Below are 21083 nucleotides of genomic sequence, written 5' to 3' on the forward strand. Positions count from 1 at the left end.
AGAACGTGAATTTACGTTGGATTTGTGACGTAATAAGGGGAAATGAGAAAATAAAGGGGAGGGGGAAACATCCGTGGAGAACTGACCTTTGTGTGATTTAGGATGCACAGTTGGGTAGGAATGGTCGAACCTGCAAGTTGTATAGTGATTCATGCAGGTTTTTTTAGATTTTTAACTTTTTTACCTGTGAATAGGTCTATTGTGCAAGTTTTTTTAGTGAACGACGAGCTTTTTACGTACCTCTAAAGCAAAAACATAATATTTTAAATGTATCCAAACCAACCCTTATCCACAATCCTCATATTACATTTCGACGCAGTATGCTACGCCCCTTGTGGGTACGTACTTACATGTTATTTACCACGGCTACAGATATCTTAATCTCAGGGGATAGGTTCTTTGTTTGAGAATTCCAAATAAGAAAGCGTTTTATAGCCAAGAGGATATAGTAAAATGCGGATCTATATTCTGGGAACTTGACAAAATACAGAGAAAATATATGTATATGTATACTCGAAAAGTCTTCTTCTTCTTTTAAAAGGCTTCTTCTTCTTTTAATATGGAAAAAGCTTCTTCTCTTCTTATGGAAACGGCTTCTTCTTCTTTTAAAAGGCTTCTTCTTCTTTTAAAAGGCTTCTTCTTCTTCTAAAAGGCTTCTTCTTCTTTTAATATGGAAAAAGCTTCTTCTTCTTTTTCTTTGAATTTCTTCTTCTTTTATTAAAGCGTAATCTTATTTATGTGCACGCTTTCCCCCCGCTTCTTTGTCAAACAATACAAGCTATACTTGTAGAAAGAGTAGGGTCGACTAAACTGACAATAGCGCCACCTCCTATTTGACGACCAAAGGGGAATAACCAGGATCGCTAATAACGAGCGCTGCCAATGGCCCAGTGCGACTAATAAAAAGCGCAACCGAAAAGTGCTTCGGGGCGTCTAATTTGACACAGCGCCACCGGGGAACGGACAAATGCAAAAGCTGACGATGTTCTCCTTGTCAGAGAATCAAAAAGAAATTGAGATGAGATACATTTCTGAATTCATTTGCTCGCTTAATGACTTTCGTAAACGTTTCATCTGCGGCCATATTCTTAATTCTTTTAATTTACTATATACATCATTCTATTTACTTCTTTTATAGTATTTGAACTCTTCTTTTATATATTTCTCAATTTACTATAATATATATAATTCCTCTTCTCCGCTCCTAGTTTGTACAATGAGCTCTGCTCTTCTTTATATGGCGTGCTGCCACCTATCGTCGCTTCCGAGAAACCATTCCTCCTTGCAACATTCATTGTGTCGTGTGAAACTGGCACGTGACACAATATCCCCCTCCTTGAGGATAAAAATTTATATATTGGAAAAAATCTTTTGGAAATAGATAAATTTTTCCACTTTCTCTACATCTCGTTTGACTTTTCTCATTGGTTCTCATTTCTACAGCTTACATTGCTTTTCACTTTCACTGTGAAATTATATCTCCTGGCATGCAGCATTTTTCTCATCTCTCGATTTATCTCTTCTTTCTATTTTCGTTTCTAGATATATTTTCACCGTTCCGGAAATATTCGTGACATCTTAAGTTATTTTTAAATACAAAATATAATTCTTCAATAGTTCATCTCCTGCAAGTCTGCTCGTCTAATTTCTCCAAGATAGTTTTTACCTGACGATGTCCTGCCAAAATAATAATTTTCGTTTCACCCTTTTCTTCTTTCAGCAATCTCTCTACAGATTATCAGTTAGCTCAGATTTTTCCGTTTCAAGAACTCTCTCTCTCTTTTCTAAGTTGACCATCTAAGTGTTTCTATCAGCTACAATAATTCTTCACATCAGCCTTAATTTCATATCAGCATGTATCTAGATATATTTATTTTCTGGGATTACAACCCATTCTCGGAATACAACCGATTCTTTAACTTCTGGGATTACAACCCATTCTCGGAATACCACCGAATTTTCTTTATCTTCTGGGATTACAACCCATTTCATTTGCGCTTTTCTAAATACACGATGACTTTTAATCGTCTAAGCTTACAAAGAATTCATTTTACTGATACTATTCGATCTTCTTTCATATTGTTTTCTCCTTTTTCCTGAGAGTTTTCTTCATAATTAACTTCCTTCTGTGCCTAACTGTTCTCTTCTTTCTCTTCTGTTCGTACAATTGAAAAGTTTACATCCATTTTCCATATTACTTTCTTTGGCATCTTTCCTTTTACAGGTTTGATCTTTCACTATCAGTCTCATTGTTCAATGGAGTGGTGACATAAATTAGCATTCATTATTCTTTTTTAGATATAACTTGCAGAATAGATTTTCCTCCAACGATGACTATCATATCTATATATCTTCTTACAGGAACTAACATTAAAGAACTAAAATTTTCTTCCTTCAAATAGATCATCAATATTTGTCGAAACTAATAATTCCACGAATTTTTCTTCTGGTGAGCTGGAACTTTTTCAGAGAACTTTATTAATTCTAGAAACGTCTGCTTGCCAGTCTAAATAAGTCATAACATCTCCTTCCTTTGCACTATTCGGTCATATTTGTTTCTTCCGATTCTTTCAGATACTCGTTGCTTGTTATTATCTTGTTTCTTTTTTCCTTCCTCTTCTTTTCTTCTCTTTCTTCTCTTTCTTCTATTTTCTTTTCTATTCTTTTCAAGATTCTTCTTCCTCCTCTTCCAACTTTCTTCCAGTAAAGAAATTACTTTCATTTCTCTCTTCTTCCAATCTGGTTTTTGCCAAGTCTTCTTCTTATGTTCTACATCTTCATCGAATGCATGCTCTCCTTGTCTTTTCCGTCTCGTCTTCTTCTTCCTTCTCTTTGGCGAAGTAGCATCAGAATCCATTTGATCTATGTCGACTCTTTTTAGCATATTCTTAACTTTCTTCAGGTTCCTTTCTATTTTTAATTTCTTTGTCTTCCTCTTCTTCCATGTCTTTACGTGAATATATCTAAATCTCATTTTACTTTTCTTTCTTCTTTGTTTACATCTTCTGCTAGGCTTATACTTATTTTCTTCTTCCTTCAGAGACTCGTCACTGGAACTTTCTTCTTTCATCTTCATTTCGACATTGATCTCTTCATCATTACATTCACAACTAAATTTTTCGTCCTTTTCTATTCCTCTTTCTTCTTCTTCTATTTTCTTACCTTCCTCTTCTTTGACCTCTTTAAGTTCCTGGGTGGTCTCTTCTCTTAACTTTATAGCTACTTCTTCTATCTTGCCGTCATGCTTGTCATTGGAACTTTCTTCTTTTATCTTCATTTTGACATGGATTTCTTCATCGTTACATTGACAACTAAATTTTTCTTCACTTTCTATTCCTCTTTCATCTTCTATTTTCTTATCTTCCTCTTCTTGGTTTACTTCGCTTAACTTTATAACTTCTTCTTCTATCTTGCTGTCATGCTCGTCATTGGAGCTTTCCTTTTTCATCTTCCAACTTCTATCTTCTATAAGGACCTTCGCTTCTTCTATCTTGTCTTAGTTTTCTGTTATTCTGGAAACATCTACTTCTGTCTTGCTGTCATCTTCTTCTGTTCTTGAAACCGATACTTCTATCTTGTTTTCATTTTCTTTTATTCTGGAAACATCTACTTCTGTCTTGCTGTCATCTTCTTCTGTTCTTGAAACGGCTAATTCTATCTTGTTTTCATTTTCTTCTGTTCTTGAAACCGATACTTCTATCTTGTTTTCGTTTTCTTCTATTCTGGAAACATCTACTTCTGTCTTGCTGTCATTTTCTTCTGTTCTTGAAACAGCTACTTTTATCTTGTCTTCGTTTTCTTCTATTCTGGAAACGTCTTCTTCTTCTATCTTGCCGTCAAGCATCTCCATCATCCTTCTATATAACTTCCGGCACGTCTCCATCACGGTCATTTCTTCTATTTTCTCTTGTTTTTCCTTCACTGTATTTTCTCCGTTCTCGTCCTCGAATTTATTTTCTTCCTCCATTTTGGCTTTCTTCCTTTTTCGCTTTCTTAGTCACAATTCTGCTAGCCGCAACGTTGGTCGCCACTAATGCTACGCCCCTCTCATTCGTGGGTAAGTTAAGGTAAAGCTCCACGTTATGGGCGCCACTAATGCTACGCCCTTTTGGGTACGTACTTAAATGTTATTTACCACGGCTACAGACATCTTAATCTCAGGGGGATAGGTTCTTTGTTCGAGAAATCCAAATAAGAAAGCGTTTTATAGCCAAGAGGATATAGTTAAATGCGGATCTATATTCTGAGAACTATACAAAATACAGAGAAAATATATATATATATGTATATAATCGAAAAGGCTTCCTCTCCTTTGGATATCAAAAGGCTTCTTCTTCTTTTAATGTGGAAAAGGCTTCTTCTTCTTTGATATGGAAAAGGCTTCCTCTTCTTTTAATGTGGAAAAGGCTTCTTCTTTTTGATATGGAAAGGCTTCTTCTTCTTTTATTATTTCTTCTATATACAAGAAGTCCAATTGCATCGTCTAGCTTCTTCTTCTTTCTTCAACTTCCACTTCTTTTCTTTGGTAAAAGGATAATCATCTTTTTCTTTCTTCTATCCTTTATGCAATCTCTTTCTTCTATTCACAATAAATAGTCATCCCCTTTTATTCATCGTTGTCCTTATTTCCTCTATTCATATCAATTCTTATTTCTTCTTTCAGCAGCAATTTTTATTATCTTCTATATTCCGCCGAGATATTCTTATATTCTCGATAAATTCTTCTATTTATTCTTTCCACAGTAAATTCTTATTTCTTTCTATTCTTCTTTGCCGCTGGAAAAAGTCTTATTTCTCTCATTTATCGCAAATATTTCTCTTTACCATATCTCTTCTCAATAATATAGACAAATCATTATGCTGCATTCCTTGTAGAGAATTGGACCAAAGCTATAGAGGATTTTTAGGAGCGTCTAATCTGACAATAGCGCCTCCTCCTAAGACGACAACCAAAGGGGAATAACCAGGATCGCTAATAACAAGCGCTGCCAATGGCCCAGTGTGACTAAAAAGAAGCGCAACCGTAAAGTGCTTCGGGGCGTCTAATTTGACACAGCGCCATCGGGGACAAGCAACCAAAACATGGCGACGTTCTCCTCGCCATAGGATCAAAAAGAGATCGAGAGATGCATTTCTGAATTTCATTTACTCACTTAATAACTTTCCTAAACGTTCCATATGCGGCCATATTCTTAATTCTTTTAATTTACTATATACATCATTCTATTTACTTCTTTTATAGTATTTGAACTCTTCTTTTATATATTTCTCAATTTACTATAATATATATAATTCCTCTTCTCCGCTCCTAGTTTGTACAATGAGCTCTGCTCTTCTTTATATGGCGTGCTGCCACCTATCGTCGCTTCCGAGAAACCATTCCTCCTTGCAACATTCATTGTGTCGTGTGAAACTGGCACGTGACAAGTACTATACTAAGTACCTAGTTTTTTTATACAAACCTGAAGAAGGAGATAGTCAATCTCCGAAACGTCGTTCTACAGTAGTAACAACATAGTCACATACGTAAGTACAGTTTTTAACTTTCCTTTTTTATATTGTGTTTGTTAATCTACGCAAATGTAACCCAGTGCATAATTTAAAGCTCTCCCAAGACATGTTAAACCGGTCTCTCGTGTAGTATCTTGAAACATAGTGACCAATTATTCTCAAATGGCGTTTCTCGTAAATAAAATGTTTGTGATTTTACCACCTCTCCTCTCTTAAACTATGAAATATTATTTTAAATGTTTTACTGCAAAACTGTGGATCAATGAAATCTCTAAAATCACTCAGTTTAATTCCTTATACTCCGAAAGTTGTGAAAAAAAATAAGAGCATAGCATAGAGGGAAAACATGGAAAGGAATCAGTTTTTCATCCAACATCTTTGAAACACATTGCACAATTTTGCTCACAAGTTTTCTACCTGCAGAAATAATTTTACCTAAATGATTCTAAATTTACAGTAGTTATCATGGCCACTAAATAGATGACTTATACCTCTGCCCACCCACCCTAACTCATGCATTATATTTTGATAATTTTCTTTTCTTATTATTGTGCAAGTACATAATTTTGCTGTTAAGTTTCATGCACAAAACTCAAAACTGTAGTCTATTCGAAGATTTGAAAATGGCAAAAATGATCAAAATATGAAAGTATACATTTACACTATATTTACTCGAGTACCCTACCCCTTAAAAAAAGGGAGAAAAAGAAAAACTGAAATTGTGGTAGATCATGAAGGTGCACTTCTTACAAGGGTATACAGCTCCTGACCAGACATGAATAACATTTTATCTTGCATAAGCAAGCAACCCATTATGATGAGAAAAATAATTTATAGTGTTCCGATTTAATTATGCCACAATTAACAGCATTTCAATAAAATGTACTAAATTCTCCCTTGTAATGCTTAATCATGCAAAAATTTATTGTATTAATTGATCTTCACAGTTGAAACTATGATGTGCCACTATGACTTCCCCCACATAAGGAAGTGACTGATGACCAAAGTGCTACCACATTTCAAAACTATAAGCTTTGTTGAAGTATGCAATGCAAATGTTTTATCTATAAAATTCTGGTACTTTCTTCTTTTTTTGTTTCTTGGATATACATTCTCTTTTATTTCTATTGAAAGTCCATTTCTAGCACGATTTGTGGAAAATAGCTTGAAAAACCCACTATGACTTGTGCTGCATCATTATTTTTAGTATTATAAGCTCCGTTAAGCCTTTTCAGTACAAGTTTTACAAAACATTTCTACAATTGTAGAACCTCACAACTATTTAAAGCAATATTTCACAACATTTTCTGAAAAAAAAAACACTTTTTGACTGTTTTTTGGTGGTTTTTTTTTCATGGTGGGTTTTTCTGAAAAAACCTGCATGGGGAAAACTGGGCTGTGCCCACACGCGCCAACCCTGATGTATACGCCTATTTGTTAGAAGTTGTTACAGCGAAAGCTTTCAAATGTGTTTACATGCACGTTTTTCATACACTGTCGCAAGAGATTAAACTTTGATCAATCATAACTTATAAATATGTGAAGTTAACTGAGTCATGGAGAGAAGCTAACCAGAAGTATCAATGACAATTTAAAAATTCGTCTCTGGATAGATGGTCGTAAAATATTAGTTTTATCTACATGTCATGCTTACGAGCAATTTGTGTATTGTTGGCATGTCAAGCAGTAGTTCCAAAATATTAATAGTGTACAAAAAGGTGCCTGGATATTATGGCCCAAGGGATGTTTTTCGCAAGACGTACAGGAAAAAAAAATGTGTTGACACTTCAAAATGAGTGTTAAGTATGTACTTGTCAAAGACAACGTTTCGGTGGCAACTGGCCCCTTCTTCAGGTCAAGAAGTCGGCTTTACGGAAATCCACAAAGCTTCGTCATTTAGAAAGGATAAAGGGTTTTACGTGGACAGGTTGAATGCTAGGATAACAAATGATTAAAACAGGAATATTTCCACATTTTAAAATCCCTTGAAACTCATATAAAAACTGTTAAAACCCGTGTTACTATCCGATCACAATTCACATGTTGACTGGAACTGGTATGTACTCAACTGTTAAACAGTTTTTATATGAGTTTTAAGGGATTTTAAAATGTGGGGAATAGCCCTGTTTTAATCATTTGTTATCCTAGCATTCAACCTGTCCACATAAAAACCTTTATCCTTTCTAAATGACGAAGTTGTGGATTTCCGTAAAGCCGACTTCTTGACCTGAAGAAGGGGGCAGTTGCCACCAAAACGTTGTCTTTGACAAGTACATACTTACTGTACGTAAGTAAATAACAAATTTTGATTTTATGCTTATATATGGTGTTAAATTTTGTTTGAGATTTGTCGACCATGATTCAGTTTTTTTTCCTGAAAGTGTTAATTGTGCATTGATTTTGTATCCAGTGTGCATCCTTACGTCCTAGTAGAAAAATGTGCATCCTGTCAGGTTAAAGTCTGGATTTTATTTTGCATTTTGTTAGGTGTAGCTTCCTTACACACACTTGCCGTATCCTTAATCTTTTCTCATTTTATGAAATTTAATAAAGATGTTAGGTGTTAAATTTATATAATAATTGGACAGTAAGAGGAAGAATTAACGTGTCCAAAATATATGCATTAAATTTATATAATAATTGCACAGTAAGAGGAAGAATTAACATGTCCAAAATATATGCATTTAAAACGAAACCAAAATTTAGTTCAGTGTCGATTCATCAATTTTATTTCATCATATCATTCATCCCCATGTTCACAATTAGCCAAAAGTGGCAGAAAAATGAAGTAAAATATACTAAATCAGTCAACAATAATATTGTTGCAAGTTATAGCACGATGTGGACAGCAGCTGCGGAGTTCACGATATTAATCAACTTTTACCAAGACGTTCTTAAAAATACATTGATATTGTTATTTTAATCTTAAATCCCATGGTATTTGAATATAGCTGACGTAAAATGTATAATCACTTCTTGTGTAAAATAAAAGAAAAGAAATGTTATAGCATACTGTTTTGTTGCTTAGCAACCAGTTGTAAGAAACAAGCGAAAGAGATAACAAGAACGTTTGTGAGTAGTTCGAATTGCTTCAAATTGAGCATAAAGTAATGTATTCATTTAGTGTAAATAACAAATATATTCACCAGAGAACGCTGTTGTGATTTTGAACTATTTACATTACTCTTATTTCATAATTTGCTGTGAAGTAGAATAGTGATTTTCTGAGCATAAAGTAAAATGCTCAAGCCTCTACGACACTAGCAATTGTAATGTTTTCTCATAAACTACAGCTTTTATTTCGTAAATAATCTGTCTTAAAAATCCATTTGCCACGATAGAAAAATTTGCCTGCTTCAGCTTTTCTTCCTCCGTTTCCTGGGGTAAGTAAGCGAGAGAATGGCTTCACTTTTGCGATGTAAAGCAGTCCTTCCATGTTATATATAGTCCAATGATTGCACCTGATAGATTCACGCTCTTGAGTAAGGTGGCCTCTGCCATTCAACACATGCAGTCATTCATTTGAAATGCTGTTCTCAGTTGCACAGCAATGAACAAATATCTTCCAAGTTAATACTACACTCTTTCATCTGTCCCATCCCATATTCCATGATGTATATCATTGACGAACGAAAAAGAAATGCATTTTTTCAAGAATTGTATTTCCGTAAATGTAAATAAATGTGCATCAGTAATTTACCACACCCTTGAAATATGGATGTATCTTGGATCAGTCGATACCTCATTAACTCAATTTTTTTTCATAAATGCATTATTTATGGTCATTTCGCAGATTTTCAATTGTCATATCTTGTAATTTTAATTTCTGGTAAGTGAAGTATTAAAATCCTATGTTACAATATTTTCTGAGTTTTTCAATCCAACTTAAAAGAAAAGAAAAACTTTATTATTGTAGGTATACCTGTAGCTTAACCTTACACAGAAATGTCACAAATTAGGTCACATACTCTACTTCATATTGACCAAATGAGTTGAGTCTAAAAGTTGAGATTTTTACTGTGAGTTAAGTTCATGCCTCCATGCCAAATTTCAGAAATTTTTAAGAGGACCCATCTGAGATATTTAACCCCAAAAATTGTCAAAATTCCACAAACTGCCATGTTAGGAGCCCATGCTGAAAAAAAGGGTTACATTTCTAAACACTGATATTTTATTTGCAGACACTCTGCAGGTAGGTGTACACATGAAAAAAATTTCAAGCCTTAGACTAAACTCCTTCATTAAAATAATCTGGCTTAAAAATCCAATTTTTTAACTATTTTTACCCAAATTTTCACCATAATTTTTGTTCCTAGGAAGCAATTTTGAGCAAAACATAGTGGAATATCATAGAAAGTATGCTTCATTAGCTAGAATATGAATTTTGTTCCAGGTCTCTTAATCTATTGGTTTCCGAGATATTAAGTTTCCATAAACTGCTACATGAGCAAGTAGAGCCATGCACCATGTTGGAAAAATGGCTGCCCCAGGAAAACTGAAGACAATTTTTTTTTTGAACATTGGTTTTGATATATAGAAACGTACAAAACGTATGTACAAAAGTGATTTTTTTCTAAAATGGCCATGCAACCAATTATTTTAAAATTGGTTGATTTGACCTGTAATCCACCCTCGTAAAGAAACTCTGTCACTCAGATCAAAAATTCTGAACATACTCTTGCACCTTTCCTCCAGTGTTTTGTAAAAATCTTGAGTTATCATTTTTGGGGTGTTGCAGGTTGTGGTACACTGTTGTGGGTTCATTTACATTTACATTTACATCAATAAAACTCACGCAATGTAATTTTTCTTTTGAATGTTAAGGTTATAGCTGATTTACACATTGCTCTTCAATGCAAAGGAGCATTTCAGAATTAATGGCCAAGTGTAGCACAAGGCAGAGGCACTCTGAGTGAGAACCCTCGGACATGCTGCATGTAATATTCAAAAATACATTTTCACTGTTGTAGTACCACTGTTAGATTTGTGTTAGGTTAATTATTGCTACCATGGTTTGATTGTATGTTGAGTGGTGTATATGGAATTTTGTTTTTGGATGTGTGTGGTTCCTGCATGAGAATTATCTCAGTATTTTGCTTTTTGCGGTGGTGGTATTGTTTGAAGTGTGGCACGCTTGCTTGTTCCAATGTTGATCTGTGCAACACATATTGTGTCCGTTTTTTATGTGTTCCATACTAGTTGGTTGCATTGGACTATACGTTTTTAGCCATGACCCTCATCCTCCCCTGTGCCCATACGAAGTCCAAGTAGACATCGTCAAGTACCAGAGACTCTCCATGATGTCTGACAGCTGTCTCGGTTAGCCTGAGCAGCTCCTCTGTATCTGTAGGAAGGTTATAAGTTTTTAGCGTTATCCTGTTCACTGTTTCTCGTATGGGAAAGGTAATGGAATTTCCATTGGGATGCTTCTTCCTGACTAGTCGTCTCAGTGCGGTAATGAGAATGTCTCTCGTCTAAGCATGAGAGTTTCAAGTTGTGTTCGAACTTTCTACATATTAGGTATGGATCCGAGGGATGGGATGTGTGTTCTAGTGAGGGTAATGGAGGTTCCGAGTCGGTATTGAGATCAATGTTGAGTCGGTTTAATTTTATTCAAAGCAGGGTGGATGTGATATTATCTCAATTGGAGCAGAGTGTGGGATGTCCGTTTGAAGTATGGTTTTGCATGAGAGTGGATTTTGTATTCTTGAATGGGGTGGACGGGTTTGCAGAGAGGCTGAGAAGGGTACCTGCTGTATGGGTGCCATTTTTTTACTGTTCCTTTTTCTTCTAAGTGGATTTCTTTTTGTTTTAGGGGTTTCTCCATAGTCTGTCTTGTCCACTAATCTTTGCTTTGCTGCAAGGAAGATGCAATGTTTATTCATATTTGCTTTTAACTTTGTTTCCCTGTAATATTTTTATTCTTCTCCATTTTAGCAAGAAGGATCCAGATATTTTGCCCAAAGTGATTGCTAATCTCCAGATGCTGTTGCAAGACACTGTAGTTCAGGTACAGAAGAGGGCGATACAGGCTGCCACGCAGATGTACCGTGCCACCTTAGCATGGCTCTCCTCTGCTCGCTCGGTGACTGACGTGATGGAGTCAGCGTGGAATATGATGACGCAAATCAAATTATTTATACTTCAGTTAATTGAGAGTGAAAATGATGGGTAAGCACAATAATTTTATTTTGTAAATCACTATGCACTTCTTCGGTAGTTACAGTGGAACCTCTTACGGTCCTGCCTTTTGTGTTTTCCCACTTAAAGACCGGCCGGCCAAAGAATAAACGTCAGGAAACCCAGGCCTTTTGCCCCCAGTTGTTTGAGTTTCAAGGTGGGAAAAGCAGTGTTGCTACGTGCCTGAACTTTGTCCAGTCGTACACAACAACTTTTGCTGTCAACAACAAGCCTTTGTTCACATTTCAGGGAGAGGCAAGGAATTGGAGACCCATTCACTTTCTACTTGACAGCAACCAGTAGTCTTCGCCCTGCCTAGCCTTATTGAGGGTGCCACCTGTTTCAAAAATGATTCGAAAGAAAAAAATTGGCTACACAGAATACCATAAGCACGCCGATTGGTTCAGCTGTTCTTGTGACTCTCCTTGGCTTTTGACGGAAAAGACAAAAATAGAATTTTGAACTTTATTCTTTTGCTGAACAGGCTTCAGTTAATTTGGCCATCTTGGTCCCGGCTAAAACCTGTATTAAATATATGATCATTACCTTGAACTATCATTTACTGTGACTCGCCGTTTCCCACTTTATACCTTTTCTCAAGCTGTTCTGATGTCATAAAAAAGCAACTTCTCCCTCTTTCTTTTACCCTAGTTGCATTCACCAGTCAACCTTAAACTTCCAACAGGTGGGCTTTTCATGTGAGAGAAGGGAGAAGAAAAGCATACTTGGGGGAAAAGGACATGAGTTGAATTTTTTACACCACCCTCGAGTGACATGCAGGGAATAAAGGAACTTCTTAGGTCTCCATCAAGTAGAATGCATCTGAACCTTCTGCCTTACAATTGAGGAACATGTGCACTCTTGTCCGACTGATAGTTGCAAGATTTTAATTTGGAGCTGATGATACCTTGACCCAATTCTTATACCAATGCCTATACTCGCATGCAAAATGTATACTCATGTAGGTCGGGGTTAGTGATGGCATCATAGTGGGGCAGGGAGCGGGTGCCACAGTTCACAGCCGAATGAGTGCACAAAAGAGCCAGAACTGGCCCAAAAAAGCTGAGTTGGCAACAGTGCTCCCCAGCTGCCTTGGAGAGAAGGTAAAAAAGGTAAAGTGCTCCCCTGTGCTTAGCACTATGCCATGAAGGCGTATAGGGGGTGTGGGGGCAACGCCCCACATTTTCTTGATCCGTTCGTGAGTGGGAGTGATGTGATCAGCATCATGCCTCTGACCGCCTTTACCCCCCAGGGTTTCTACCAGGTACCCATGTTATTCGACGCTGGGTGGGCACCGGGGCGCTTCCAACGTTGAAAAAGTTCCCGGATTTGAACCGGCCGAGGATCGGAGAGAAGGATGTCGGGGAAATTGTCACCGTTCCCCTTAATCTAGCTTTAAGTTCAGTCAAAAGGTGGCTAACAGTGAATAAAATGTAGAATTGATTGATTGATTGATTTAGTTTCTTTAACTTCACGTTTTGTGCCTCTTGGCTAATTTGCGAAGATGGTAATGGGTGATGGAATGATGAAATTGATGAATGGACATTCACAAACAACCAAACCCGAGTGGGATTCGAACCCGGGACCCTTGGCGTTGCAGCGCGATGTGCTAACCACTCGGCCGCAGGGTCCGGCACACAAAATGTAGAAAATTTGCCAAAAAACACAAGAGGACTTCTATCAACAAACTGAGGACCTTGCCATTGGCAATCTACTATCAGCTCCAATAGCCAACATAGTTATGCAACTAGCAGAAAAGGACATAATCCAGACTAGAACCACAGTGTACAGAAAATCAGACGCAGGCAACCAACATATCCATTCACTTTCCCAACATCAGCCCAAACAAAAGGCTTATGTGTATCTGAACTTTTATCGAAGAGCCTTTTGCTACTGCTCCAAAAGGAAAGGATAGCCACCATCACAGAACTAGCCCTAAAGCATGGTTACACTGAGTTACAACTCTCCACTTGGTATAGTAAGGCAGAAATACAGGTCAGACAGCCTACCCAACCACAACCAATTCCCAACCAATAAAGTGCCTTTATTTATTATACCAATACATCATAAAAGAAATTTTCGTGGACTACAATTTTACCCTTTAAATCAACTTCAAAAGTAGCTCACAAACCAATTGCCAAATTATCAAACAAACGCAAGCAATACTTCCCTACCCCCTTGATAACCCAGGTTTGTATGATGCAGAATTCAAGTGCATAGCTACATTACGTCTGCATATCCATTAATGAAAGAATCCAGCAACATCTAATAGACACAAAAAGAGCCCAATCCATCACCGGACTTGCTAAGCATATCAGATACAACAACCACAAAATCAAAAAAGTTCATGTCAAACACACAGTGCACACACTCATAGACACTAAAGCCAAGGAAACATGCCATCATAGAGTTCCCACACAAATTAAACTTTTATAGCAGACAAGCAGACCATGCATGGATCCCCCTACTACACCAGTTAACACCAAGCAACAGTGCAGCAAGTTCCAATGAGGATGTTGGCAGTGGCCGCCCAAATTAATAGAGCAACAATAAAAACTAATTTTGCAGAAAAGTGACATCAGGTCTGTAATATCTATTTACTACAATGCCTCTCATTTCCCAAAATGTAAATACATTTTCCGTTGGCACTATATAATATCTAGCTTACCAAAGTTTTAGCATATTGGTTACGTGCGTATTCCTCACTATCTATAAACAAAAATATGTTAAAAGTATTAACATATAACACGATAAGAACAAAAATATGTTCTTATTGTGTTCCCCCCCATCTAACACGCATGTTCTTGCCTGTCTGTCCAATTTATTCCATACCGCAATTGCACTCGATCTTATAAACCCGTTTTTGTTCGTTTAGGTTACTTCGGATTTTTACCCCCCTCTTATAATCTGTGAAATTCTTTTCAATATTTCTAGGGACTCTCATCCCGCATTTCACACCATATTTTTTCACTGTGTTTTCAACTTTCTCCGTTGAGTCCCTTCCAGTATGGGATCGCAACATAGTGAACTTTACTATCCAACTCTCCCTCCTCAAATTTCTCCTTTCCTAACCTGCTATCAGAATCATAGTTCTCCTTCACGATATTCTTCCTCGCTCTTCTGGCTAACACATTCATTTCATATTCGGAGTACCCGGAGTATTCGGGGAACACGATAAGAATATTAAGGAAAGGGATCCAAAAACGGGGCTTGCACAGCACGTAATAAACAGCGGGCATAGGATCATAAAAAGGGAGATTATCAAAAGAAGTAACAGTAAATTGGATAGGAATGTATACAAAACTGCACTTCTTTGTGCGGGAAACAGAAATAAACTGAACCAAGACGACGGCAATTTGGATGATGTATGGAGTAGCTTTTTTAAAAAGTGGGACAATATGTATGACAAAAATGCCCCGATAGGCTTCCATGTCACAGCGGAGGTAAAGAAAGCAGCCGAAGTGGAACGTGAATTCTCCTTGGATTTGTGATGGGGAAAAAAAGGGGGGGACCACTCATAGGAGAGGAAGTTTCCCACAACTCTGTAGCATGGCGCCAGCTGCTCGCACTCTTCACCTTGGCAGGGAACTAGGGCTTTCAACGGCCACTCATGCATACCGTGTTGGTGATTTTAACATGTTTTTTCATGAGTTTTAAGGCGTTTTTTTAACAAAGGTAGTTTTAAATTTGTAAGTGCCGACACCCATGAAGTATTTTTAACCCCATCCTTTTACCTAGTATCCTCGTATGACACTTCTCCAACGTGGCTTAATGTTCCGAGCCTAAAATACGGTGACCTGAAGAAGGAAGCAGTAAAGCTTCTGAAACGTAGTTTACAACGAATACATACTCACTTACGTAAGTAGACGAAATTTAATACTTTTAATGTATTTTTGTTTACCAAAGTTTTGCTTTAGAATATTTATAATTTCACCTGACATAATAATTTAATCACAAAACCTATTTCTCCTCACAATGTTGTTGCAAAAACTAATGGAAATTTTGCATTTTGCATAATTTCCAAAATACTTAGATTCTGCAAAAGAGTCATGTGTTACTTTTGTTAAGTCTGTGGGATACATTGGCTCTGGAGAACTATCATCCAATATCAATGAACATATTCCAACCGATACATCAGCATGAAAGAACTGAACACCAATATCCATTCAGCTGTTCAAGCTTGTAATTTTCAGTGGGTGAAGCAAGTCATGGAATTCATTACACCTGCATTCCAAACCAACTAGAACATTCTCCCTCTAATCAATTTGCAGTTCATTTTTCCGTGCAGTTTTTGTTTCTGATCGATTCCGCCAACTATCTGGTAGCTTTGTAAGGCATGTACTCACCGTGAAACAAAACATAGTTACACTGAGTCCCAACTCTCCACTTGATGTAGTAAGCCAGCTGAAGTACATGCCTGGCGAAGCTACCAGACAGGTGGTGAAATCGATCATGAACAAAAACTGAACGGAAAAATGAGCCATAAGCTTATTAGAGTGAACTCTCTCTCCACATAACTGCCAAATGGATGGATATCTTTCGATAAAATCCTGCCTCTATGACATGCCTATTGGATCTGCTTGTAATATTTATTAATCATTCAACATTATAAAAATACTTCAGTTCTTTGCATGACACAAATCCAAGATTCACACTTAAGTATAGACACTGATTTTCGTATATGCAAGGATCACTAGCAAACCAGGTTAAAAAATATAAATAGAGATTAGTGTGTTATTTGTGACTTGATGATCTTGTCTTGCATGTGGTGGCATCCCATAGGCTAAAGTTTTAAGTTTTACTTGAAGATCGTAATATTTTCAAGTAATGTTTTGTGGATATTTGTAACTCCTATGTAAAATTATTTTTTGTCTGTTATTTTTCCCATCTTTGATCTAATCACTGCCATATTTTGCTTGCAGTATTCGAACTCATGCTGTCAAGTTCATGGAGGCTGTAATTTTACTACAGACATATCCTGGAGTTGATGCCATGCGAAGAGAGAATGATTTTTCCTTAGAAGACATTCCACTCACCTTAAAGATTGCTCGTAGGAGAAAGCTTGAGGAAGAGGCTAAGTATGTGTACTAGTGTTGATATATCATGATATTGAAAAAATATTGTACAGGCAATATCAACTATAGGGGAACCACAAGGAAAGAAACCTGTGCAGAATCTCATCGTGCTGGCGGTTGGAGGAAAGGACAGGGGGAAGGAGCTTTTCAGCGTGGCCACGTCAGTGTTGCCAGACCTATTGATTTCTCGGGAGAATTCCTTAATAAACTATTGCTATCGAACCTCCAACAGCCTACTCAAAAACACATTTCCTGCTCATCCTTCTTGAACATGGAGGGGAGAGGTAGAGTGGATTAGGGGGGCAAAAGCTTTGATAAATGTTCAGTCGGTAAAGAAAACCCTCTTTCCAACTCACTGTTTTATTGTATTGGTGGGTACAAAACAGGGGCGTAAATAGCATCAGGAACAATCGAAAATTCCCTTAGTGTAATTTTAGGCATATATATGTGTGTGTGTGTCTATATATATATATAATATTTATATATATATATTAAATGCGGTGGCCGCGGTGGCTCAGTCGGTAACGCGTCTGACTACCATGCTAAAGGTCCCGGGTTCGATCCCCGGCCGGTTCAAATCCGGGAACTTTTCTAACGATGGAAGCGGCTCCGGCGCCCACCCAGCGTCGAATAACATGGGTACCTGGGGGAAACCCTGGGGGGTAAAGGCGGTCAGGGGCGTGATGCTGATCACATCACCCCACTCACGACCGGATCAAGAAAGTGTGGGGCGTTACCCCCACACCCCCTATACGCCTTCATGGCGTGGTGCTATGCACAGGGGAACACTTTACTTTACTTTATATTAAATGCACCAACATAGAGGCAGCATAACTGACAAATAAAGCATGTGAGTGTTAATAACAAGAAATTTACTAGAGAACAAAGCGGCATAGTTCAATTACAAAGGAAATAATGCACCCAACTTTCATGGGCATGCTTAGTTTTCTATCCTTAATATACTATTCTATACTCAAATATTTAATTTTCTACAAAATTATATAGCGGCATGGACGTCCAGAAGGAAGTGCAAGGATGGTCACCACCCCCCTCCCCTTCTGGAAAATGAATGTTGACATAAAAGTACCCATTATTTCAGACATATATATATTGATTTCAGTCACAGTAATTTACATCCATTTTTATAATAGGGATGTAGGAACGTGATAAATTCAAACTCAAGTGGTGTTTTCTGAGAGGGCAACATTATTATGGGGTAATATGCCTCGTTTACCTGCCTGATAAAAATACATTGTTTCCCCTTGCTGGAAGAAATCTTCGGATGTCCCCTTGCCCCCCCCAGTGTGCATGCCTATGCTGCCCCCGAGAACGTCGTTCATCCGCTACTATTAGATCATCGGATATGGTTTCCCAAGGAACAATTTCCCGATTTTTTGAAGTCTGACCTGGCAACACTGCTCTGAGCACAGATAACGGCAGGGAAGGTGCGGAAACGCTTTTGACGGAAGGTTTTTTCCCTTGGGGTCGAGCTATAGATGATATATCGTCACAATATTTTGGTGATATATATATATCTTGTGGTTGTATTGTGACAATATTTTTGCGATATATATCATGTTATTGATATATATCATCACAATATTTTGTGATATATATCATGTTGGTGCTATATCATCACAATATTTTGGCGATATATATCATGTTGGTGATATATATCATCACGAAAATTGGCAATATATATATCGTGGGGATGATATATATTGCCAATATCATGACATGGAAAAAATATCTTATCGTCTGTGACAGTATTTTCTTGACGATATATCACGATATCAAATGTGTAGAAGGACACCACCTTGTTTATGTATTGATCGTAAATTAACTTGAATTTGATATTGTTGTGCAACCATTTTCATTTGTGTTAATAATCCTGCATTTCCAAATTTGTTTACCAACATATTCCTTTAATTTGCTGTAAACCATGAACTTCCTTCAAAGTAAATAAATAAAAAACGTATATGATCAGTGAAACAATTTCCTTAGCTACGGTGACATATGATTCACAATGAGAATTGAATGATGTAAGACTTGACCTTGACCTTGTGAACATTGCACATGCAACATCCAATGAGGAATGTATAGAAACCTGATATCATCCAAAAACAAACTGTAACTTTAGAATCCCACTGAGCTCTAATATCATCACACAATTGCATAGGACATACCTTCACCAAATTCTATGTTCCTATTCAATATATAAACCCAGGATAAGATAGCAAAAAGGTATCCATGAAGTGCACTCTGCTCGTAGGCAGTTCAAGGGACATGGAAATAATTTAATTTCTCACATTTGAGTATGGGAATATGCTATCTAAAATTCAGTTCGATTAAATTCTTCATTAAAGGGCAAGGTTCAGCCTGCAGTTGTTCTTCCATGTAACCCCAATGGATACATATATGAAATACTGAAGATACGTAACAATAGAAAAAGAAACAAAAATAGTGTAAAAAAATACACAAAAAATATATATACAAGTAAAATTGGTACAAATTAGATGTTATAAATTAGGGATGTGCCGAATTTAAATTTTGGCCAGTACCGATATAAAATTTACCGATACTGATAAGTGATATTCTGTGTAAGGTATTTGCTCATCTTGTGCATCTTATAGTCACGGACATTTCTGGCTTGTAACTCCGCCATTGTTACAACTCAGAAGTGTCTGTGACTGTACAAGAGCCTACCCAAGAATATAATAAATAATAATTATTAGTAACCAATATAAGTGTTATATATATTGTATATTTTTCTATAAAAAATTCTTTTAACACCCATGCACACACATGAATATTTTGTACAACATATAAATTTCTAGTGTTTAGTAACAGTGTCTTAGGAGACTCTTTTCATATTCTTGACAATATTTTTCATTGATTCTCCAGTGACTGTCTCAAAATTAAAATAGAAAGAAAAAATTGTGTTGAACAATTAGAATTTTGTTACATAATTAATAATCAACTTCCAGTATGTACTAAGGTGTATGTTAATGAATTATGTAACCTTCTTTCTCTCAACATTTACAGTATGATATTTGAGCTCCTGATTAAGTTCCATGGATCCCCCCACATTAGTAGTGTAAACCTGATGACCTGCATGGGTTCATTAACATTAATTTCTAAAATGAGGCCACAGTTCATGGGAAAAGTAATTGCAGCGCTGGAAATGTTACATGGTAAGAAAATGTATATCTTTAGGAGTGAAGAGCACAAACTACATAGTACATTAACCTTTATCGTCCGGAGCCTCGCATGCCTGTATTCTCGTTGAAGCCGTCGCCTTTTCAAGCACGAGCTTTTCAAACTTGCTGCAAAGTACAAAAGAAATCGTAGCTCCAGAACTAATTGTCATAGAGAGATGGAATTGGTTTTGTTTTCTTTCCTGAAGACTGGGCTTTTAGCGAAGGTAAAATTTATACATTGTGGCTCCCAATAATTAGTGTTAAAGTAAGAAGAAGAAGAAAGTTATTTTTTTTTAAAAAAAAATGTAATGAAATTTTGTAATTTGAGTTTGTATATGTATTAGGCTCAGTCAAGAAATAACGAGGCAGGGGATATTACACCAAAAAAAAAACAACTATGGTAGTTAGAAATGGGTCGATGGGCACGAAATGGAGGTGCAGGTGTGACGAAACTGATTCGCGCAGGTTTTCCCGCTAGATGGTGTTACGTGTCTGGCAAGGTATGTGCAAAGGCTGCTAACCGAGCAGCAACCATTTCCAGTCATTCAGTGTTCAACTGTGACGCGTAATGGAGGCATCCAAAGAGGAGCAGCGAGGTGTTGTGCGCTTCTTGACAGCAGAATGTGTAAGAGATCGTGAAATCCATTAACGAATGGAAAGGATATGTATGTCCTAGGCAAGAGTGTAGGAGGGGAACAAACTCTTTCTCGAAGGATGCATGTCACTCGGAGATGACACGTGTAGTGGAACACCGAAGCGTGTCACAGACCAACATGTTGTGCAGGTGGATGTGCTCATCAAGACAGACCGGCGTGTAACAGTGGACGACATTTCGGCATCAGTGGGGCTTGGTCATCGTACGGTCCACACAATCATCAAGGACACGTTGAAGTTCCGAAAAAGTGTGTGTTCAATGGGTCCCGGATCAGTTGACACTGGAACAAGATGCCTTTCGCATGGACATGTCTCTTCAATTGCTACAGCGTTACAACGACGGTGGGGACGATTTCCTCTCAGCAATTGTTACCGGCAACTAAAGTTTGTGCGCCACCACTTCGAGGCCGAGTCGAAACGGCAAAGTCGTCATTGGAAGCAAGCAGATTTCCCTCCACCAAGA

At 37.2% G+C, this 21083-nt stretch overlaps 1 protein-coding gene across 2 annotated transcripts in view; it reads left to right on the forward strand.

Moving 5' to 3' along the window:
* The window catches only part of Sym (symplekin scaffold protein), a 175536-nt gene that overhangs the window by 28746 nt on the left and 125707 nt on the right, over window positions 1-21083 (forward strand). For both annotated transcript variants that reach the window (XM_083112238.1, XM_083112247.1), the window contains exons 4-6: window positions 11449-11682; window positions 16614-16769; window positions 19812-19960. In XM_083112238.1, coding sequence (XP_082968364.1) covers window positions 11449-11682; window positions 16614-16769; window positions 19812-19960 — 539 coding nt within the window. The remainder of the gene's footprint in view (window positions 1-11448; window positions 11683-16613; window positions 16770-19811; window positions 19961-21083) is intronic.

This window comes from Lepisma saccharinum, chromosome 1 (genome assembly GCF_977018435.1).
Source record: "Lepisma saccharinum chromosome 1, izLepSacc3.1, whole genome shotgun sequence".
In the NCBI taxonomy this organism is placed as follows: domain Eukaryota; kingdom Metazoa; phylum Arthropoda; class Insecta; order Zygentoma; family Lepismatidae; genus Lepisma; species Lepisma saccharinum.